Source organism: Kogia breviceps, chromosome 4 (genome assembly GCF_026419965.1).
Source record: "Kogia breviceps isolate mKogBre1 chromosome 4, mKogBre1 haplotype 1, whole genome shotgun sequence".
Lineage (NCBI taxonomy): Eukaryota > Metazoa > Chordata > Mammalia > Artiodactyla > Physeteridae > Kogia > Kogia breviceps.
Window position 1 is genome coordinate 78,372,074 of NC_081313.1, and position 24,615 is coordinate 78,396,688.

The 24,615-nt window shown below is 36.8% G+C and overlaps 1 protein-coding gene across 1 annotated transcript; it reads right to left on the reverse strand.

Annotated features, from left to right (window-relative positions):
• Positions 1-1,262: 1,262 nt before the first annotated feature.
• Positions 1,263-24,069, reverse strand: RIOK2 (RIO kinase 2). The gene is made up of 10 exons (XM_059062908.2): positions 23,885-24,069; positions 21,124-21,262; positions 20,251-20,367; positions 17,843-18,018; positions 15,172-15,260; positions 12,974-13,165; positions 11,346-11,438; positions 9,657-10,181; positions 8,607-8,703; positions 1,263-4,116 (listed from the first exon to the last, which is right to left on the reverse strand). Exons 1-10 carry the CDS (start codon positions 23,948-23,950, stop codon positions 3,952-3,954), a joined length of 1,659 nt encoding a protein of 552 aa, XP_058918891.1. The 5' UTR covers positions 23,951-24,069; the 3' UTR covers positions 1,263-3,951.
• Positions 24,070-24,615: the final 546 nt, after the last annotated feature.

Here is a 24,615-nt window from a genome sequence, read left to right on the forward strand (position 1 = left end):
CTTTGCCACACATTTTTCCCCATGTACAATATAATAAGCATACTACATTGATTTCTGACTTGTGAATTTTCTGCATGACTTCCTCTTAGCAAGCTTTCAGTCTACATATTCAACCAAATCCCCCTTGCCCAAAACAACTCACCAAAGCACTCTGGCCTTTCACTTATCTACTATACCTGGAATTTCCTCAGCACTAGATCAGTGGTATCAGGCTCTTTAGTATAGTCTTTGTATTGTCATGTAACTGTTTTGTGTTTGTTCCTGTCTCTCTGACCTTCAGTCAACAAAAATTTAAAAACCTGTGTACACCTTCCCCAGATACCATTTTACACAACACCAAACCACTTGGAAAACAGATGTGGACATGTTTTTTCCTTCCTATTGCAGGCCAAGCCTCTCCTACCAACAGCAGAGTTATAGTAAGCAGGGTTTTTTTTTTTGATTCATTTATTTCAAGTGGCTATTTTTTTTCTGAACGGAAGCATATAATACTGTGACAAATGTGCTAAATAACATATTTATGAGCATCCTCCTATTTATGGGATTAAACCTACAATAATTTGATTCTAAATGTTACATAATTTTAATGTCATCATTATTTATAATACTAAGGTAAAAGAAAAACTTGAGATCTTTAAAATATATCAGTATTAGTCTTTTTGAGTGTTGTAGGCTTTGTAGTTATTCCCACACATGATGCAACTTTGCAGCTCATGACTATTCTGAACCTTACCTCATCCCCCACCATTACAGTTGCAGAGTACTTCATAAAGCACATGAAGGGCAAACTAAGATATGGCCTGATGCTCTCTAGGGAGTTGTTCTGCGGAAGGATAAAGAACAATGAAGATGGTGAGCCTTGGCCTACCCAGAGCACTGAATGTGACATGAAACAAACCTACACCTCAGGGAAGTGCTCTCCGTGAGAACCTAATGAACTCAACCCCCTATCCTGTGGAAATGGCTGATAAAACTGTGAGGCAGCAGGTTTACCTGCTAAGTTTTTTAATTAGGCAACTATGTGTTTTGTCAGAAAATTTACAGTGCACTTAACTAAAAGGATTATCTTGAACTGCACTAACCTTCCAGTTAGTACCCTTTAAAGATCTTTATGATTCTGGAGAAAGCTCAGAAGCCACCTGTACACCAAAGAACAGACTGATGGTTACCAACACCGCAAACCTGGCACAAATACAAACTGCTTACCTTGCAGGAAAAGCTTATTTCAAGGGAACATGAAGTAGACAACGGAAAGCTGCAAGCAAAGTGTCTGTACATCTTGATAAAATCACAGTTGGAAAACCTTGAAAAATGGAAAGGTTCCTTTGGAATCTCCCTTTTGGTAACCTTAAGTCATTTAAACAATACATACACTAAACATAGTCAGCCCTCTGTATCCTTAGATGCAGAACCCGCTGAGATGGAGGACCCACCGTCTGCGCTTTTATTTAAGGGACTTGAGCATGAGAGGATTTTGATACCCACGGGTGGTCCTGGAACCAGTCCCCAGGGGATACTGAGGGACCAGCATCAAGCACTGTGCTAAGCTCCTGTAAGGTGTTATTTCATTTAATCTTTAGAACAACCTTGAGACAGGGACCATTACATGTCTTCATTTACAAATCAAAAGAGCGAGGTTACAGAGGCTACAGAAGGTACCTGAGAAGTGGTAGAACCAGGATTTAAATTTGAAACTCCCAGATTCAACAAGCGTTTTGAGTCACAATACAGTTTTACTATATTACTAGACTTAAAAATTTTTCTTATTGTTCACTATGGATGTCTTAAAATGTGAGGGTTACATCTTGTCTGATTAAGGCAAAGTCTCTAATTTCTAAATGATGGCTACTCAAAAACATCTTTTAAAAATCATTGTGATTGGACCCAGAATAATTTGTTTAGGTTTGTACATTTGACTAATTTGTTCTGTAACTCACAGGAAATCTTAGGCTATTAAGGGTAAGCACTATGTTTATTTGCCTTCTAAGTTCCTCAAATAGTAGTTAAGCTTTTTATGTAACAGATACCCCAAAAGCGGACTGAGTCAACTGAATAAAACTGAATAGGGTGAAGTCATATAATTTCCCAAATTGCTTTTCTAACTTTTAATATAAGAAAATATATTCCAAAATAAATATTCTGTGGTTCTATTATGCTGTCTTCAACATTGATATTAAAATGCTTTAAAGTAGATAGATTATAAAAAATGAATACCTGAATTTAAAGACATGCCTAAAATTCAAAGCTATGTAAATACTTTCAAAATTAGTATAATTTTCAAGGGAATTAGATTTGACATTTTCTTGTATCTGTATTATTACAGTGAATTTATTAGAAAGGTCTTGTGAAGGAACAGAATTAATTTTGCAAAGGTTAAAGGGAATCTGCTGTCTTTGTCAATCTTGGAAAAGAATCTGCTGTTGTATCTCCTGGCCAATGCTAACTACAGATGCAAGTAATTCAGACATCCTGGCTGGTGACTGTGGGGTGACACTGCCATCTAGTGGCCATTTTCACTGCAGGTTACATTCCCTCTTCTGGGCCATGCTGTTGCTGAAGAGACTGGATTATCATCAGGTACATGTACCTAAGAACCCACTTTCACATCTCACTGGATTATAAAGTCTTTGAGGGAGAAACCATGCCTTACGTATTTTCTTTTTTCCTGCACCCAGTGAAGTGAGTACAGCTGAATGCAGGGCCTAATTAGGGATGATGACCCCCAATCCTGTTGAAAATCAACCTATAACTTTACAATCAGCCCTCCCACATCCACAGATTCAGCCAAACTCAGATCACACAGTGCTGTAGTATGTATTGAAAAAAAATCCGTGTATAGTGGACCCTCGCAGTTCAAATCCATGTTGTTCAAGGGTCAACTATATTTGTTATCTTTGATGTGAAATATGTTCTTGACCCACCCAGTTAAGAATATCAGGGGCTTCCCTGGTGGCGCAGTGGTTGAGAGTCCGCCTGCCGATGCAGGGGATACGGGTTCGTGCCCCGGTCCGGGAAGATCCCACATGCCACGGAGCGGCTAGGCCCGTGAGCCATGGCCGCTGGGCCTGCGCGTGCGGAGCCTGTGCTCTGCAACGGGAGAGGCCACAATAGTGAGAGGCCTGCGTACCGCAAAAAAAAAAAAAAGGAATATCAGAAAGAACTGTTCACTTCTCATCCCTTCTACTTCCCCCCACCCTTAAGTCTTCTACTTCTGTTCAGGCTGCATAAAAGCTGGAAACTGTAAAAATCATGGTGTGACTATCTCAAGTTTCTGTTCCCATGACCACGTTACCAACTGAAGTAGCAGAAAATAAAAGGGGAAATTGCTGGCTTATCCTTAATACTAGAGACTAAAAAAATATACGGCAGTGAATTCTTCCTGTGGCTAAATAAAATGCAACCAAATCGTTAGCAGGTTTTCTGAAAGATAAATCATTATAATTACCATTCCAATAGCTACACTTTAAAGTGCTAGGCATTGTTCTAAGTGCTTTCTGTGCATTGTCTCATATAATCCTCAAAACAAGGCTACAAAGTAGTTATAAAACCAATTTTAACACTAAGAAAACTGAGGCAGAGAAGGAGAGAAAGAGGGAGAGAGAAGTAAGACTTGCCTAAGGTTGTTTCCACTAGTAAGTGGAAAAGCTGGAATATGAAACCAAGCAACCTACCTGTTTGTGGTAGAGAACAAAACCCAGCAAAACCAGTGATATTTAGATTTTAAAAAATACTCAAATATTCCTAACAAAAAATTACTTGGAAAACTGGGTTGTGTTAGCAGAATTACTATAGTTATTCTATAGAAGGCATGTACTGAATGAGTCAAATTTATTGATGAAAGAGTTTACTTATCTATTTATATATATATCTGCCTTAGTCCAAAAAATACTAAAGGTGGCTTAAAAAGGGATCATAGTAACTTTTTGAAAAACATTCAAGTTCTTAAATATATTACTCTCCCCAAAAGCTAGCTGCTTCCAAACTTGATTTAATATTTTGCATGTTTTCTCTCCGTTGCTTTGTAAATATATTTGCTTCTCCTTTCTGTAATCGTCGTCTCACAGTTGATTTTTGCTGTTTTGTCAACTGACGCTTCACCTTCTGTTTCACCAATTCCTGGAAAGATTTCATGAATTAGTATCACTGATAAATGACCATTTTGATAAGGAGTAAACATTCAATAAAACAAAGATTTACATTGCTAATATTTTTAAAATTTCTGTCAAAAGCATGAGTTTTAAAAATTCCAAACACTGACAGTACTATATTAAACAGCAATAAAATAAGACACCAAACTGTTATAAAATAGGAGGAATTAAATTCCTAACAGAAATACAGATTACAGCAAAAAGTAGCACATAGTAGTGAATAGTCACATTTCTTTAAATAACAAATCATCATAGTGCCACCTAGTGTCTATCAGGAAAACTGGGAAAAACCAACCAACCATATCCCCAAAACCCAAACCCAACAAGATGGAAAGAAAATAAAAATAAACAAACAAAACCAAAAAAACCTGCTTATTCCTTTGCTTTCTAGGTTAAAGGAGGCATGGTTTTGTAGTGGAAAATTATGTTTGAAAGCATTTACTACTGGTCAAATATACACGAGTGCCTTCATAACTTCAGGTGTAGAGATGACCTGATGGCAGCAGTTACTCATAGAAAAGTCCTCATACAGTTTCCGGGAGAAACAGTATGTTTTCACACTGTGAATGATCATAAATTCAAATTATTTCTTATCACTTAATACACAGGCTGCCAATGTCAAATGACTTATAAGATGAAGAAAAAAATCTGAATATTGCATTCACATAATTTTTTTTTCCTTTGAAGCAGCCTGTTGTTTAATTATGTATAATCTTGCATCATCCAACCTCTCTCCTAAAAAAAGAGTGAACGCTGAAAGGATAGAAGCAAGGGTCTCTTCTTAATATGCCCCACCCTATGCTAGGCACAAAGAAGCATTTATTAAAAATCTGTCAAGTTAAAAAATTAAAGATTAATGGATTTGAGAGGTAAAAAGGAGCTAGAAAAACTAGTCCGCCTAACGCACTGTTTCTTGTACTGTATATGTATAATATAAAACTCTGGATCAGATAAGTTAAATGCAGACTTCGGATATTTTACATAGTTAGGCAGACAGACTTTAACAAGTTATCCCTCTTTATTTTAGTCTAATGATTCTCAGTGGGAGGAAAGGTAAAAGAAGAGAAAGCGAAACAGAAGAATAAACATGCAAGTTCCTGCAGAGGCTGATATCCCAGGAGATGCAGTTCCAGGAAGGCCAGAGTCTTAGAAGCACCTGGTTGCTGCTATCCCAGAAATTTCATTACTGAAAGCATTAAGATTGGCTGAAAGTTTAACAAAGGAGTGATTGGCCTCTAGGACTTTTCTCTACTCCAGGAAGCCAGGCAACTATCACAGTCTCCTCACCCCAGCAGGAGACCAGAAACCTGAATCAGATCAGCATTGTCTTAACTATCACCAAGAAAACAAAGCAATACCTTCAGAATTCTGAAGGTCAATTATTTCCAAACCACAACTCTAATACTTAAATTCTCAATCAGGTGTGAGGACATGATAAAAAGACATTTTTAGTAATAAAAAGTCCTCTCCCCCACCCAAATTCACTCAAAAAACTACTAAAATCCATTCTGCCACATAAAGAAGTAAACTCAGTAAGAAAAAGAGATAAAACTAGGAAAGAAGGTACCCAACAGGAGACTGAGACAACAGTAGAACATGCACCATATTTAAACTAGAGGAGTTCAGACAGAGGCCTCTGGGATAGTTCCAAGAAAAAAAAATCAATTTCTTTTCTAAATATTCTGCTTGAACTTCCCCTTCGTTCTTTATTTCAATGAGACCGTAAGATAATCATATCAAGCAGCTAAAGAAAATAACGAGATAATGAATTACTATGCATATACCTCCTAATTCAGAACAATTTACAAATCCTACAAGGTTAATTTTCATGTTAAAAAAAGTGGGAGAGGGCTTCCCTGGTGGCGCAGTGGTTGAGAGTCCACCTGCCGATGCAGGGGACACGGGTTCGTGCCCCGGTCCAGGAAGATCCCACATGCCATGGAGCAGCTAGGCCCGTGAGCCATGGCCGCTGGCCTGCGCGTCCGGAGCCTGTGCTCCGCAACGGGAGAGGCCACAACAATGAGAGGCCCGCGTACAAAAAAAAAAAAAAAAGTGGGAGAAAAATCCACATTAGTATATATATTTTAAAAAATGATGAAATGCGAAAATACAGTTGACCCTTGAACAATGAGGGTGTTAGGGGCACTGACCCACTGTGCAGTCAAAAATCTGAGTATAACTTAGAGTCAGCCATCTGTATCAGAGGTTCCTCTGCACCTGTGGATTCAACCAACCACAGATCATATAGTACTGTAGCATTTACTATTAAAAAACCCCACATATTCAAACCAGTGTTGTTCAAGGGTCAACTGTACTTCTGTATTATTTCAAGTAGTACATGAAAAAATGAATGAAAATCATGTACTTTGTTGTTTGTTGCTATTGATGGTGGCCGTGTATGTATTTATTTAAAATCAATATACCTTAATGTTTACCTGGAATTTAATTCTGTTACATATTAGAAAGAACAGCGTTCATAAATGGCAACTATGCCAATAAATAGGGAAGTATAAAAGTATTTTAAAGAGGAAAACAGATTTTACAATTTAAAAGAACACAGAGCAACTCTTTTGGTTTTGCAGACACTAAAACAACAATCATCAAATTAACGAAGGTAATATAAAAGTTTGTTTTCTCCTGACCCTTAAAAAAAAATGGAATACAACCTCAAGGAAAATACTATGACCAAATTTCCAAAAGAATTAGAAGTTAACACGGTCAATTTGTTTCCAATGATTAGAGGGAAACCTTTTTGACTAAGCTGGCTAGAGAGATCTTTTTCCCCCTTAGACTAAAGGCAAATTTGTATTTTATAATGCAGTTTATTATAGGCTTGACCCCATTTGAAATATGTTCCTTCTGTTAGCTGTAAGTTAAATGGCATAAAGACCTAAAGACAATGTCAGTGTCATAATCTTTATATACAGAAGAGAGCATAACTTAGAATTTAAGGAAGTAGCAGGAGTAATCTAACTTTTCTTTATATGCAATTGCCAATTTTACACCACTGTAGTGGGTTGGCCAAAAAGCTCATTCGGGTTTCTCTGTAACATCTTTCAGGAAAACCCGAATGAACTTTTTGGCCAATCCAATAATTAGCTATAAATGCACTTATGTTTAGAATCTGATAAATCAAAGAAAGGAGGGTGAATACATCTCAATAAGTACAGAAAAATATCAAAGCCAAGAATGGACAGGCAATCATAAAGTGAGAGAAATTCTTAACCAAGACAGGTGATAATACTTAAAGGGAGATATTATCTTCCATCATAATTAAAAGATGTTTCAAAGATTTCACAGACTTAAATTTTATGTTCAGAAAATCAGGTAAATTATGAGGCCATCAGAGAAGAATATATAAAATCAATGCATTTATAGAATTTTATTCTTTTATTTTGGTCTCACAAGTTCCAAATGTTTCTATTATCGGGTAAAGATACCAGTACTACTAAAAGTGCTCTATATTAATAAAACAGAGTACTGTTATTTTTAGCTTGTTTTTTGATAACTGATTTAATTTCGTAAATGTCCCATATTACCCACCACAGGGTGTACATTTTAACTTGTTAACAATATATTTGAACTTAAAAACTGAGAAGTTCAGGAAAAAACAGTTTTCTTGTGAATTCACTTTCTAAATAATAATTTGATTTCCTCCTTTCTACCTTCTAAACTGATTTTCTTCTTTTGCTCATTTTAAGTAAAGTTATCACTAAAAACTAGTTTCAATGTTATTCAATTTAGTACCTTCAACCAGAAGGAAAAAACCTACCACACCAATTATGTAATTTTATCTCTGCTTAAAATCTACAAAGGAAACAAACTGATTCTTCCTTCCAGGTAGCCAGGAGAAATGGCTGGCAGGCATAAAAGCTAAACAGTAGGAGCTGGACTATGTGTTCATTATCCTGTCCAGAAAATGTCCTTTATGAAATTCTTTTGGACATTTGTTGCTAAATGTCTAACAAAAGCTTGAGACACTAAAAGTTTTACAATTACCTATTTTCCTCTTTCAAAATTTAAGAATAAGCTAGCTAGCGAAGCTCGTGCATTTTCACATTTAAGGTGCAGCGCTGTCACTAGCTGAGTAATCTTGAGCAAAGTCATGTAACTTGTCTGGGCCTCAATTTACTAATTGTTAAAATGCAGGGACAAGATCACATGAGAATCTACAAAAACCCCTTGGATTCAAATTTCTAAGATTTTCATCTTTCAAATTCAAACCAACTTAGATGCTGTGTTTTCCCTGAAAGCTCTGATCGTTCCAGCTAAAAGCAAAGTGAACCCTCTCTCCTATTTACTAAATTTGCACTTGTTATCAATTTTATACTATCAACATGTGAAGTCCAAATGGCCAAGGTGGTGCTGTACATCATCTAATCCTCAGAGTGCCTTAGCTTAATAATCTGTCCACAGGAGTGCTAATAAACACCTGGGAAATGTTGAATGAATAGTTACCGGAGGAACTGTTGAACGGCTTAACACACTGCCCGCAGAAGTAACACTCAGAGTTCTTGTTCTATGTTGATTAGTAACTTCCATATTTTCTTCATCTCTAAAATTAAAATCTAGTTAATTTTTAATAGTTAATTATGCTTGATTAATTTATATATTACTACTTTGAAATACATAAAGCCATATTTCATCAAACTACCCCAAATCTAAAAGTTAAATTTTAGACCTTTTGCTAATCTAACCTGAGGCTGATTCACTAATATTTGTCAAAAAAAAAAAAAAAACTTAAAAGAAAAAACAACAGTAATTTTAATTGTACATTAACAAATAAGTACAGAAGGTTCAAAGCACGAGGGAAAATTCACTCTAAGTAGATATTTTAAGAGAGTAGTAAAATATCTAAATATCTAAATAGTAGTAAAATATCTAAATATAATATCTAATATCTAAAATATCTTATTTTAAAATAAGTAGATTGGGCTTCCCTGGTAGTGCAGTGGTTGAGAGTCCACCTGCTGATGCAGGGGACATGGGTTCGTGCCCCGGTCCAGGAAGATCCCACATGCCGTGAAGTGGCTGGGCCCGTGAGCCATGGCCGCTGAGCCTGCAGGTCTGGAGCCTGTGCTCCGCAACGGAAGAGGCCACAGCAGTGAGAGGCCCGCGTACCGCAAAAAAATAGTAGATATTTTACTACATGTTTATTGGACTATACATTAACCAAACATACATTAGATGAATAATTATTAAAAAAATACAAATAATTCATCCATCTAAAACCTCATCAACTTATCAAGAGATCTTATTAACTATTTAAAAGTAATCAGTTTGAATTTGAAAGCAGAACTGCTTAAAATTGAATAAATAGGCTGTCTAGCATCAAGTCAACTGTAGAGGATTATTTGAATTTTAACTATAAAAGGGTTATTTGCTTTCATTTTGCACATGATGATGCAGAATACAGCTGTCATGTCATTTGAAAAAAACACTCATTTACCAGAATTAAAGTATAGGTCTCCAGATTAAAGTAAAAAACCAGTCAACAGAAGTCTATACCTGAAAGGCTTGAATTCTTTGTTTACTGATGACAAGGCAATCATATGCGAGAACTCATCTTCATACTCCTCAGAGCCCATGAGGATTCCACCTTGACCTGTCTTATCATCTTGCCTGGTGTCATGTTCAGTTCTGCTATTCTCCTCAGAAAACTCAGTTACAGAATTGTTTTTAACAACCTGCCCTTTTATTTCTTCTAAAGGTTGCTTGAATTCAGTCATTTCAAAACTATGTGCATCAGCACTGTCCTCTGACAAACTGTCTTCCTTTATTTGTTCAAGGTCTCCAGATGATCTGTAACAGCAGTCAACTGATTCACCTATAGAGTTTTGTCCACTTTCATTATCTGACCTACAGTCCTTTGCTTTTTCTGATATCTCTTCATCAGAAAATGAGAATTCAGATCCCTCCTCTGTTTCAATATTTTTATCATATGGACCTACTGGATGAAGTAGTTCACCATCTGCCTGCATTTCCTTTGTGTAGCCGCTGGCAGAAACCTCTACATCAAGAGAGTCCTCCCTCCTAGGAAAAAAAAATAATGTTATGCATTTAGAGAGAGAGAAAAAAAATCCACCTGACATGAATTAAGTATTTAGTGTTTGATAAATTATGACTCTCAAATGAGTTTAACAGTTTATATATTTTAAAGGTTTTTCTCTGCCTAAAAGGTAATACTTAAATCACTTAACTACACAAATGTAAAGGACATATGCTGGTTGTCATTTCAGAATAAAATGACTGTGAGGGACTTCCCTGGTGGTCCAGTGGTAAAGAATGTGCCTTACAATGTGGGGGATGTGGGTTCAGTTCCTGGTCAGGGAACTAAGATCCCACATGCCACAGGGCAACTAAGCCCGCACGCCACAACTACTGAGCTCTCGCGCCTCAACTAGAGAGCTGTGTGTGGCAAACTACAGAGCTCACACGCTCTGGAACCCGTGAGCTTCAACTAGAGCCCACACGCCCTGGAGACTGAGCACCACAACTAAAGAAGAGAAAACCCGCACGCCACAACTAGAGAGAAGCCTGCACGCCACAAGGAAAGATCCCTCATGCCTCAACAAAGATCCTGTGTGCCACAACTAATACCTGATGCAGCCAAAAATTAAATAAATAAATAAATAATAAATCTTAAAAAAAAAAAAAAAAGGAATAAAATGACTGTGAAGAACAACAGATATTAGTAGAAAAGTTACAGAAACTTCAGTTGATACTGACTTAATAAATTAACTTTCAGAGGAGGCTAAAGATTTTAAGTTATGTCAATCATCCCAAATCAGAAAACAGTATCTTAACTACGTACACAAAACGAGAACATTTGGCTGTGAGAATTTCCGTATAATTATGTTCCATGAATCAATTAAAGATAGCTCCTATAGTGAATAAAGGAAAAACACAGTTTCTGATAAACACTTGGCTTGATTCCTTAAAAATGGTTTATTCACATAGCATCCTATACTGAATCAGAGTTCTCGAATTTATAAGAAACTAAGTAGGTTCCTCCTCCAAATTCAGTAAGGTTAATGGACCACAGGCAGGCATAATTTTAAAGTTTCATTTGGATATTACACAGCAATGATACTGAACAACAATAATGAAAATTTTTTAGATGAAAGTGTTAACCTTTAGAACTAAATAAATCTGGTATTCAGAATTCTATCATTTTATGCAACATAGTATACAAACCTGATATCACTAAAGGTTGGGAAAAGCTCACTTTCATAGCTGAAACGTTTCATGAAGAAATCTCTGATGCATTTAACATCTCTGTCAAAATACCTGCAAAAGCAAGAATCATTTTTTATATAGCCTTTGTTGTTCATCTTTTTCCTTATTAGCCAATGACCACATCCTTGTTATTTGTTATGACATTCTTATTGTTACATGAAAGAGAAAAGGATGTTACTCAAAAGAAAAAAGAAACAAATCAGCTGCTGGTGTTTGAAAAACTAAAAGCCCAGGAACAAGGACTATTAAGCTATCAATGGCATACAGTTCTTATGGTTAGTTCTTATACAGTTCTTATGGTTTTCCCACACTGTGACAGACATATATATGAATCCCAGAAAAAAAGATAAGGGCCTGCAGTTTGGGGGCAGATTTCTACTTTCCCTCTCTAGTTTCCAGTCTGTCTGGTTATAGTTCCCATCAGCTTCAGCTATGTTCACTAGAACCTCTAGTCAACTGGGAAAGCTGAAGATAAAAATAAACTAGTGACTCATAAGAAAAAGTTTGGGGACTAATGTTATGTTTATATTATCTTTATTACCCATTAGCTAATATGCAGTAAACATCTATAGGAAATAAGTAATGCTGTGGCTTATAAATGGTTATCTGGAGACATGCTAATCTGAACGAGAGTAGAAGGACCTCTGAATATCAGGTTGCTTTTTAGGTTACCATAAAGCAGCCAGAACAGATTGAATTCTCTAGAAGTTTTCCAGAAAGGGAGAATTAAGAGACAGGATGACATGGAATTGAGAGAACAGGAGAAAAAAATACTCAATTTACACTCAATTGCATCACAGAATACAAACACATAAAGGAAAATATCCTGTCATATTTCACAATTTGGCTGTTTAAATGGTCAAGTAATATGAGAAATAAGATTATCACAGTATATGAAGTGATTCTGCCCTGTGTCAGGGATGAGGTTTTATGTGAATTCCTTTCTCTTAACAAAATAAAAGCTAAAAACAACATGAGACATATTACCGGTCTGGTAACCAAGTTCAGTACAAAACCACAACTTTCATCAAGGCCATAAAGAATTATTAAATTATGGCTGGTGAAGCCCTCTTGGAGGCAACCATGAAAGCAGAGAGAAAAGGGGAAAGGCAGAGAGGATGTGGTTCTACGGTTCCTCCTTCTGTGTCCCTACTTCTTCTGAGCTGGCTTTTGTTTTAAAAACTGGGCTTCCACCTAAACGTTTGTTTGAATGAAGAGTTCCATGGCTGAGAAAGTTTGACTTTCGAAAGTCTGTCAGGTTACAAGAGTAATTCAAATTCTTTTGATGATTTATAAAAGTAGGCAGTTTCTTCAGATTTCTAATATACAGCATTATTTTAATGAATAGGTTTTAAAAACTGTATCAAAGTGCATTTTTTTCACTTTTAAAATACTGAGTAAGAAAAATTCTTGGGAAAATCAGAGCATTTTGATATCCTTAAATAAAACCCCAAATTTTTAGACTCTTAACATCAGCCACTTCAAACCAGTTATTAACCCCAATGACTGTATGACAAAGCTGAAAAATTATTAATAAATAAAAAATGACTGCATCACACATAAACACAGTTACATCCCGAATATACCATTCAGCATTGGTATGAGAAGTTGAAACCATTTGTGGAAAATCGATCATGGTGATGTGGTCATCTTTATCCAAAATGAGATTGAATTCATTGAAATCTCCATGAATCAGCCCATGATTTGCAAGTTTAACAATTAGTTCCATAGCTTCATCATATACTGATGCAGGATCTTCAACATGGTGTATCTGACATCTGAAAGTGTAAGTATGAAAATGGTTATTTGTCCTCATTTATGATTTTAATGAAAGCAAGCATGTGTGTATTTACATTTAAATATTATTTCCATTTCATCATGCCTCCCTTGCAGTTTTCTCTTCAATCCTATCATCATACAGACATAACAGCTTTAAAAAAAAAAAAAAAAGCCACAACCCATTCAATACTGTATCTTCTTTCCTGTACACCACATTCTTTCTTTCATCTTAACAGCCAAACTCCTCTACTTGTGCTTTCTCCAATTTAATGAGCACTCTAATGAGCCCATTTCAAACAAGCTTTCATTCAACCTTGTTCCAATGAAATAGCTCTCGTCAAAACTACCAATGACTTATATGTTGCTACATCCAATGGTCAATTCTTCACCTTCATCATTATCTGGTCTGTCAGTTAACCTCTTCCCCCTCCTTGAAGCAGCTCCTTTCACTTGACCCTTGGTACACTAACTATTCAGGCTGTCCTCTTTTTGCACTGATCATTCCTTCTTAGTTTTTTTAGCTAGTTCTTCAGCTTTTCCCTGACATATAAATTTTGGAGCTCCTCAAAGGTTAATCCTAAGACCTACTATCTTAACCATTCTTGGTGATCTCATACAGGCTCATACACAGACTCTAATCTAGACTTCTCTGAGCTTCTGGGCATCTCTAACTTACCATGTCCCAAACTAAACCTCTGATTCTGCCCCACCCTCTAACTCCAAACTGTCTTCCTGCAGTCTTTCCCATTTCTGTAAATGGCAACTTTATCTCTCCAATTATTCAGGCCCCAGATCTTGGTGTTATCCCTACCTGCCCCTTCCTTTATATCAATATCCAATCCCAAACAAATCACATAGGCCCTGACTGTAAAACATATCCAAAATCTGACCATTTTTCATCACCTTCACATGTACCACTCTGATCTAAACTACCATCATCTCTTGCTTGCATTATTACAATAATTTCCTAACTTTTCTTCCTAATCCTGTCCTAGTCTCCTTTTAGTCTATTTTCAATACAGCAGCCAGAGTGATGCCATTAAAACATTAGTCAGGTCATGTCTCTTCTTAATTCAAAATCCTCCAATGGCAGGGAGTTCCTTGGCAGTCCAGTGGTTAGGATCTGGAGTTTTCACTGCAACCAAAAAAAAAAAAAAAAAAAAAAAATCCTCCAGTGGCTTCCTGTCTCAATCAAAATAGTCCTTATACTATTGCTACAATGGCAATCACATTAGGAAATATAAATGTATCAAATCAACCTTAAAGTTACTGAATGTTATATGTCAAATATATCCTCCCCACCAAAATCAATAAATAGAACATCCTTGCAATGGCTTACAAATCATCTGCTGCCTCTGTGATCTCATCACTTACAATTTCTCCCCTTACTCACTCAGCTCCAACCACAGTGGCCTTCTGTTTCCTGAACATATAGGCATACTCCCATTCCAGGATTTACGCATTTGCTCTTGCCTTTGCCTGAAACGTTCCTAGGTATCTGCATGATTTCCTCTCTCACTTCTTTCAGGATTCTGCTCAAAAATCCCCCTATCAAGGAGACTTTTCCTGGTCACCCCATGTAAAATAGCAGCCTCCTACACTCACTCACCTCAACACTCCCTGTCCCCCTTACCCCACTTTATTTTTATGCATGGCATTTACCACCATCTGATGTATCAAATATTTCCTTGTTTAGCTATTTCCTGCAAGTTTCCTTCCATCAGAGTGTAAGCTCTATGAGGGCAGGGACTTTGTTTTGTTTACTGGGGAGCCTAGAACAGGGCTTGGCACATACTAGACTGTTTATTTACTGACTGAGTCAGAGAGTATAAAATCCATATTGTCAGAATGAAACTGAATTTTCAATTTGCCTTTAAGTCTACTACTTTATGTTAATTTCTAACCTCCCAGAAGCAATATTCCATTTACAGAAAAAAAATTTATTTAAAAAAACTGAACCTTACAATTATTTATTAGGACTCAAGGTTTCAAGAATTATACTTACAGAGGATAGCCTTTTATGAGTTCCATGACCACTGCGTGGCGATTATAATCAACTGGCTTTGGAACTGGAAATTTCCTTTCATACAATGCCTAAAATATAGCAAAACAGGTAAAAAGTAATGAAGAGGTCATTAATTTTTAGGGAACAATAAAATTAAATGTACCTGTCCACAACCAGAAGAAAAACATATAAGCCTTTACAAAATTACAGTTAACACATGATTATTTATATATGGCTTATTCACAGCACAGAATGAGCTGTACATAAAAACAACATTCTAAACCAGTTTTTGTAATTCACTTTTTTACCAAACATTCATTTACTGAACATTTACTAAATATTATACACTGTGCTAGGGTTACAAAAATGAGTGTGAAAATGTCTCTGCCTTCAAGAAGTTTAGTTTCTTACGATATGTATATCTTCTATTTTGTAAGTTTCTGTCATTTTCTGGGAGTGTGGTTAAAAAAATTCAAATGGAAATAAATTGTGATTTAGGAAATATACTGTCTTCTGGCATATCAGGAAATGAAATATTCCAATATATTAGAAATTTCAGTTTATACAGCACTGACCTTTTTCTTCAGACCACAATATACAATATAAACCTATTATGTGACAAACAGTCACTGTAGTCACAAACACTGTAGTAGTCTGAGTCAAATGTTACTACCCACCATCCATAAATCCATTTTTTACCCTATGTTTAACTTTTTCTTATTGCTTACAAAGGCCTGTTGTATTACTTTCTTCAAAATATCTTAGATTTATGCCCTCTGCCATTTGGAATGCTACCATTTCTAAGCAGGCCTTTGTCATTGATACCTGAATCACGCCAACAGTGGTTCTAGTTCTTGCTACCACACCAAACCTTTCTTCAGTGTACCAATACCAACTAAGACGCTTGCGTCAATGCTCCATTTTAAAAAAACTACAATGGCTGTAAATATCGACTTCAGTCTGAATAACTTTTCCTAGTTTTCAAAACTCACCCACATCCCCTGCATCAGCAGGAGGACTCTCAACCACTGCGCCACCAGGGAAGCCCTCAAAACTCTTTAATCCACTTATCTAGTCCTAGTTCTCTCAATACTCTGTCCAATAAACACTCTGGAGTGTGATCAAGACAGTCACCTTAGTGACTGTCCCCATACACACAGGGCTCACACAAATATTCATGTCTTTGCCATTCTGGCTCCTTTGCAAAGTACACTGTCTTATTGTCTTTTCCTTACAGACAAATCATATGCAACTCCATCACTCTACTCAATCCCACTCACTTATGAAACCTCCTTCATCGATCATTCTACTCTACAGAAGATTCTTTAAACTCAACATATCATTTGACATTTAAACTGTTCTTTGTTTTAGGTGTATTCATGTTATCTTTCCATCTTTAAGATGCACACTGCACTCGTTATTTCTTTGGTATCCGCTGTTCACCTCCCCCAACAAAATACTTAATATAGAGGTAGGCACACAGCTGACACTCAATATATGCTTATTAACAGGGTTAATTTTAAGAGCTGTCTACTCTACTTCCTACCTTCTTTGGATAGGAAATGAACTATTTCCCTCTCTCCAAAGATTATCTGCTTGGCCATATATTTCAACAGTATGTAACAACTCTAACTACTGTCATAGTGGTCTAGCCCTTGTACCATAGCTTAACCCTTAAGTTATAGCTCAATCTTACCACATTTTCACTTAGGAAAAGAGAGAATAAATTAAGAAATATATTTATCCACAACCAGGCTCTATTCCTGTGCCTTCATATAAACACACTAAGAAGACACTTAATATAGCTTGGGGGAAATGTGTAACAATTCCTACCAAACTGCCTACTTAATGACTATCACAGGATACAAACCATTGATATAACACAAAAAACACAACATGCATGATATTGGTATCACTTACTTATACTGCCTTGAGGATTCTTCCCTCAGGATTACTAAAAATTTAAGCACATGAATTAAACTAACCTACTCAAAGAACATCAAACTGAAACTCCCAAGAAACAACAGGTCATACACTAGAGTGACTTCTAATAATTGAAGTTATAACAAATAAATCCTACTGGAGAGAATAATAAGAATGCAGTTATTTTCTAATTTAAATTATTAGTGAAGACAATTAATTTGGTTATTATTAAAGATATTTAGTAAATCTATGTTGAACTTAATTTGGAAGGTAAAAGGTTAAAAACTAAAGATTTTTACCATTTCCAATATACATACAAATTCATAAATTGACATTTCTTCCATTGTGGGGAAAAAAAATACCAGTCAACTTACCTGAGAGACTAAGGTTTCTACAGAAGGTAATTATCTGGTGTTTTCAATTAGAGACAGACACACGTATATATATAGATTTACATTCACACATACACATTTGTAAGGCAATTACATCACTAGTTATTTCAGGCTACTCTATCTTGTTAATATTGTAGAATACAAGTTGTCTTTATGCATTTATAACAGCTAAAAATACCTTTGCATAGAAGGAAACCATGAGAAAAACAAATAACAAAAATAGTCAAAAGAGTTAAAAGTGACTGTAAGGATTGGGACAGGGAGTAGGGAGATGTGGAGGCAACAGGCTGATGCATGTCACTACAACCTTTTAACCACACATAGTTTGGTTAAAAGTATAAAATTATTAAAAATACCTTCATATAAGCAAATTCTTTCATGGCAGAGAGACGAGATAAATAAAGCCAAGACATGTTATGCCTGTGTTTATGATAATCACGCTTGTTTTTCAGATTTCGAAAGGAGGTTCTTCCCAGTCTGTGAAGCTTTAATGCAAATTGCTGCCCTTCTTCATTTGCAACAATGTAAATATCTAGAGTCAAAATTTTAAAAGGATCATTATTATATTTTTATCCCAGTAAATTTAAACAATTCCAATTTTCTAACTTTGGTTTTATTTGTACCAAATTTTATCTTTCCTAATAACCAGAAATACTTACCATTCAGCAAAATTCTTTTTATTGTAATTTTAATTAATTACAAAATGATAACATGTATTAATATCTACTACAAAAGAAAACAGGGATGCAAAGGTGTCAAAGTTTATTGCTTCCAAAGATGCTCAATGCTCAATTCCATTTAGTGGGAATACATCTAATTGCTCCTTAGTGTCCTACATGTACGAGCAGTGATTAATAATATCTTCCATTTCAACATGGGACTTGCCTGGCAGTCCAGTGGTTAAAACTCTGCGCTTCCACTGCAGGGCGTGTGGGTTCTATTCCTGGCCGGGGAACTAATCCTGTATACCACGCAGCAGGGCCAAAACGAAAAAAATTCTTTCTTTTCAACAATGTGAAGTTCAATTCTTAAATTGCTTCAATGAATAAATACTGAGTATCCGAATATAATCCTTTAATAATCAGAATGGAGATCTTCCCATAAATATTCTAACTATCAAACAAGTTGCTATTTTAATACTAACATTTAGAACATGTTCTAATTACTCATGAGAGAAACAGCCTCTCATGTTCGTGAGATTATAAATTGACACAATTTGGAAGGAAATTTGGTAATATCAAAATTTTGAATGTACATAATTTTAGCTCTAATAATTTAATTTCTAAGACTGTAATACTTGGCAACTACAAGAAAGACACCTCTGCTGATATGAAATGTCAGGGATGCACCAAGTGGAAAAAAGTCAAGGTGTAGAATTTTAAGTACTGTTTGCTTTCACCTACGATTAAAAAGATATGTGAATGTATATACGTACATCCTCAGTACATTATATACTTGTATTTACAAAGAATATTTCTAGGATATGTACAATATTAATAAATAGTGATAGCTTTGGGAAGTAGTAACAGGAGATGGAGACCTGGGTTAGGAGTTAAGATTCATTTTTTACCGTACTCTGTTTTGCAAGTGATGAAGTTCTTAAAAATTAAAAGAAAGCCATTTTTTTAACTGAAAAAAAAATTGGACATAAAAAAATTAAGAGGAAAAAGGTGTCTCATTACATCATTTTATATATTTTTACACACACATGGCCGTATTTAATAACTCTAATATTACTTATTAAATATATACCATACTGGATATTAATATAGTAGACATACAAACCATATGAAGTACCAAAACAACCTCCTTTGGAATAGGTTTCCTAATAGTTCTTTTACTTCTAATTTTAATTTTTTTGCTCTGTCAGTTTAAATTATGTAACTATACAGCATAAACTTTGTAGGACAAAAAGTAGTGTATAAGAGAGCATGGCATACAGAAAATCTTTCTCTGTTCTTTATTTTTACCACACACAAAAAAACCAGTACATAGGTATTTGTTTAATGCTATTTTAGAATTTTTTTCTGTGGTTCTACACATATCTAACTTTGCCCTGTTGATCATATTGCTGTGATGGAAAGTGTGGTTTTTATAACTTCCTTGTGATATATATATTTTTAAAATATTTATTATTTTTGGCTGCATTGGGTCTTTGTTGCTGCACGCAGGCTTTCTCTAGTTGTGGTGAGCGGGGGCTGCTCTTCGTTACAGTGCATGGGCTTCTCACTGCGGTGGCTTCTCTTGTTGTGGAGCACAGACTCTAGGTGCGCAGGCTTCAGTAGCTGTGCACGTGGGCTCAGTAGCTGTGGCTCATGGTCTCTAGAGCACACGCTCAGTAGTTGTGGCACATAGGCTTAGGTGCTCCACAGCATGTGGGATCTTCCTGCACCAGGGCTTGAACCCATGTCCCCTCCATTTGCATCCTAACCACTGTGCCACCAGGGAAGTCCCCTTGTGATACTTTAAAAAATTATTACAAATGTTCAATTTATCAGATATTAAAATAAGAACAAATAAAGTATTTGCCAAAGATTTCAGTTATTAGAGGATAACTGATTCTTGGTATAACTGAACTTTCAGTGATACACTTATGAAAAAACAGTAATTTCCTAAACTAAGGGTAATTTCAAAATCTGTATTGCTTTCAACCAACTTTTCAATTTACTATTTAGTTAGAAAAATAGAAAAGATGAATCCTTCCTCAAGGGGAAACATAAACTAAAGCAAATAAAATGCACTCAATAGTACTATCAGCACTTACCAGATTCTTTGCCAACACCCATCTGGTTTCCAACAGACTCAACCACCTGTCTAGAAGAAAGTGTTTTCAAAGCTAGGTAATCATAGCCTGCATTTGTCAACCGATAGCCCTGGACAGCTAGACAAAATCAAATGAGAAAGACCATATTTTAGTTACACTGTACCATTGAGTCATATCAGGTCAAGAGAAAAATTTAAACACGGGAAGCCTTAGCTGGAAAAAGACTGGCTACCCAGGCTTATGAGTTTTGGCATTTCTTGCTGTAATTTTTATCTTCTCTAGAGAAGTGTTACTCAAAATGTAACCTACAGACTGACACCAGTCTACAAATGTTTGTTACTAGTCTGTGACAAGTTATAGAAACGGAAATGAAGTGGTTCAAAAATTTTTGTATTAGTATGACTAAGTTATTTTATGTCTTCAATTCTAATAAGAAGGAATTTGTGCCTGTATTTTGTCAGTTTTTTATTTCATTTTTCTAGTAATTATTTTTATTATTTTATAAAGGTACGGATCCATAATAGGTAGAAAAAGAGAAACTCATCCCTCACCGCTATGGTTTGAGAGGTAATGCTCTAGAGTCCTTTGGCAGACTGTACTTGCCAAAGACAGCAACAATATCTTAATCCCACTTGCTCTTCTGCAATTGGAACTTGCTAATCCCCTATGAGGAAATGGAGGCTATTTCTCTAGCCTCCTGGATCTGGGTGGGCCCTGTGATTGCTCTGACAAATAGAACATGGTAGAAGTGTACTGTGTCAGTTCTATGTCTAGTGATTTCCTAGTCTGGCAGCTTCCACCTGCCTTTTGGAATACCTGTTCTGGGGGAAGCCAGTTACATGGAAAATCACAAATGGTGCTTCAAATACTTACTTTTGGTTCGCTCCCAAGCTATAAGTTTATGTTTTGCTAGTTCTCTTAAAACTTTATTACAACCACCATGTTTAAGGCTGGCTATAGAAGCAACCAAACTGCAGGGGACAATTTCATGGTTCTTCATGCCCATTTCAACCTGCAGTTGAAGAAATCAAAATGCAATCATAATCAACAAAGAGCTGTTGTCTACCAAAACCTTGTGAAAAACTTAACTTCTCCGTCAAACTTTCCTGACCATGCAGTTTCCCAACCAATTGTGAGACATAGTTATTACCTTCTCTAGACATATTTTTAATCACAATTTGGTATATAATCACTGATATTCATATTCTCTCTACTATACTATATGCACTTCAAGAGTATGAATTGTGAATGCTTAACATAGTTACTAACATATGGCATGTACCAAAATACGTATTGACATCCAAATATTTGTGTTTAATAACTACAGATATTCCAGGTATTTATTAAGAAGGTATTTAATGAGAAGATATGAAAGTATCTGAAATGTAGACCAAAAATTTTAGATTTTATACTGAGGAAAGTAGGAAACTCATGAAGATGCTTAGGCAAGGGAGATTTAAGGGTTGTTTTAAGGATGTTAATCTATCAGGAATATGCAAAGTGGTTTAGAGAAGGCAAAAACTGGAGGTGCTGTATTGGAGAACTAAGACAATAGTCTAGGCCAGAGGAAACAGAAGCCAGGACAGGGAAGAGGTGGTGGTAATGGAGGGAAAGAATTAAAGAAATTAGTATGGGAGAGATTGGCACTGGATGTGGGAGGGTAAAGTGAATGAAGAGTCAAAGTTGACGTGAAAAGAAAGAAGAGGCTTTAAGATAGTGATAATTATTATTTTAATGGAGTTTGGGAAAGGAGTGAAGGGGTAGACAAAGTTGATTAATTCGATATGAGCACACTGAGTCTGAGGTGTTGGAAGGTCCTTCATGGAAGGTACTTCAGATGAAGATGTTTAAGGAAAATTGGAAAGGCTGATCTGCACTTGGGAATGAAGTCATAACTACAGGGAAAAAATCGTCAATTACTTGATGGAGGTAAGAGTTAAAGTCATAAAGTGGATGTGATCATTAAGTGAGAGATAATGGAAGAAAAAGGAGGGATAAGGGATGGAATTTGTGTGTGGGGGGGGAATTCACACTGAAAGGTAAGGGTAGCCGGTCAAAGTATAATTATTGATGTAGGAGGTGCCAGAGAAGTAAAGGGAAGATGGTCAAGGAAAGGTGGCCACTGATACCAAGACTAGTAAGACTCAACTGAGACTGAAATATTTAATGAATTAGGCCATTCCTTGGTAAACTTCAAAAAGAACTTAAGAATTGCAAAAATAAAGTGTTGGAAGATAAATCTGGCATCGTCTTGATATCCCAACCAAAACCTCACACTTTAAACTTAACTCATCCTCCTTGCTTTATTCTGTTTCTCCCAGCCTCTAACATTCTCTTGACTCCCCTATTTCTGTCAGAGGCATTAAGGAGTGAGTTAATGTGCTGAGGAAGTAGAGACGGAAGGTATCTTTTGACAGTAGGTGTTTAGAAAAGGTCTGGCTGAATTTCAGAATCTATGGGAGGAGAAAAAAGTGTTTTCCAAATTTTACACTGAATTTGCATTTGATAGTTTATTCCTTAAGAAATGCCTATTTAAGCAAAAGATAATAGCTCCTAAATAAATGTGTTTTATTCTGCAAATGCCTAATCTATGTTGATCTTTGTGCTATAAGACCATAAAATCCGTTTTTGTCACTTCCTTGCTTAACAACATTCAGTGGCTCCCCTATACTTAGAATATATTCCAAATTCTTTACCAAGCCTGCATGACTATCTATAGCACATGATCTGGCTCTCACCTTTCCCAGTTACATCTCCAACTCTTCAGCCTCTTGCTCACTATGCTCCAGCCACACTGGCCTTTCTAGTCTTCAGAAATTGTTCCTGCCTCGGGGCCTTTGCACCCACCACTGTAGCTTCCTCTCCCTTCAATTCTTTCCAAGGACTTCACTGGACTGGCTCCTTCTCATTCAGCTGTTATGCCCGCCCCGCATTCTTTCTTTTACTTAGCAAATATTTATTCAGTACCTACCAAATACTAGGAACTTTATAAAAACAGACAAGATTCTTGCACTCAGGCAGTCTTCTCTGACTAAACAATTTAAAAACAGTATTCAGGCTCCCTGCCTCCACCATGAGGGGTCTCTATTCCGGTGTTCGCTTTATCATCTTCATAGCACTTATTATCTTGATATTATCCCTGATTTACTCGTTTACTTGATGATTTACCTCCTTCGTCTTGCCTGTCCTGTAACCTGTGGAACTCTCTAAAACGGTTACTACATATCCGATAAGTATGTGTGGACTGAATGAAACTGAAGGAATGCTATGTGACTCAATCTGTGAGTAGAGAACTCAATGCTATCAATTACTCTTCAGGAGTCTTAAACCCTTCTCAGCTGGTCAGAAGCCCAGGATCAGAGAAGCTTCCCAGGCTACAGAGATCCGATGTGGCTCTGGAGAAAGGGAGCAAAATAAGAAGGAAAAGAGGGGTCTTTGCTTTACGTGGGGGAAGATAAAAAGCTTCTGAACAAAGGCTTTTGAAAAATCCGACTCTCCGGTCTTTTCCCCATTCCCAACCTCGGCCGCGTTCCAGGGCCTAAAGCGCGCTCAGCTCCCAGCAAACTTGGAGGAAGAGGAAGAGCACACGCAGTGGAAAAGGACAGGGGAGAGGGAAAAACGGCGAACTTCTTACCGCGGTCAGGACCCTGAAGTCATCCCGGCTCATGTAACGCAACTTAGCCACATTCACCTTCCCCATGGCGGCCCCGGACCCAGACCAGAAGCCTGTTTCAACAACCAGACAGCACTAGGAAAGCTGGCACTCCGGCTTCTCCTGCGCCTCACAGCGGCCGGGCGGCTCGCGCCTGCGCAGCTTATACTACAGGTCCTTGTTACTAAAAAGAGGTACCGTTCTCACTGACTTGGGGGCAATAAAACGTCTTCTGAGTCTTATGAAGCATATAGTACGGAAAAAAGAAGAGTATTTTTTTATAAAGTGATTTTGTTATGTGGCTTAGTCGGCGGACTCTAAGTGCGCTCTATCATACGCCATTTATTTTTCATATCTGTCAGGACCGGCTGCCTAAAGGATGTTACCCGCCTCTAAGAGCAGAGTGGTAGTTTAATGGGAGGAGCACGCTTAACAGCAACTCCTACTTTAGGCGAAGATGGAGAAAATGAACCTGAGCCGGACGCCGGACAATCCAGGAGGTTAGAAATAAAAAGAGTAACCACACGAGCAGGCCCCTGTCTAACTGCGCATGCTCAGCACAGGGGCCGACGTGGTTAAAGAGAACTCTGGCATCTGCTCAGTACTTGGTTGAAGTTGGTCCCCGAGACACCGGAGTGCGCCTGCGCCTGGCTTGCGCCTGCGCCTGGCTTGCGCCTGCGCCTGGCTTGCGCCTGCGCCTGGCTTGCGCCTGC

Bases quoted from the DNA above. Each gene is read 5' to 3' on its own strand.
- RIOK2 (XM_059062908.2), bottom strand. From the start codon at position 23,950: ATGGGGAAGGTGAATGTGGCTAAGTTGCGTTACATGAGCCGGGATGAC. The intron at 15,261-17,842 runs GTATTTTTAATA...GCTATATTTTAG, and splicing joins AAGAATTTGCTTATATGAAG to GCATTGTATGAAAGGAAATT. The intron at 13,166-15,171 runs GTAAGTATAATT...TTACACTTTCAG, and splicing joins CTCATAAAAGGCTATCCTCT to ATGTCAGATACACCATGTTG.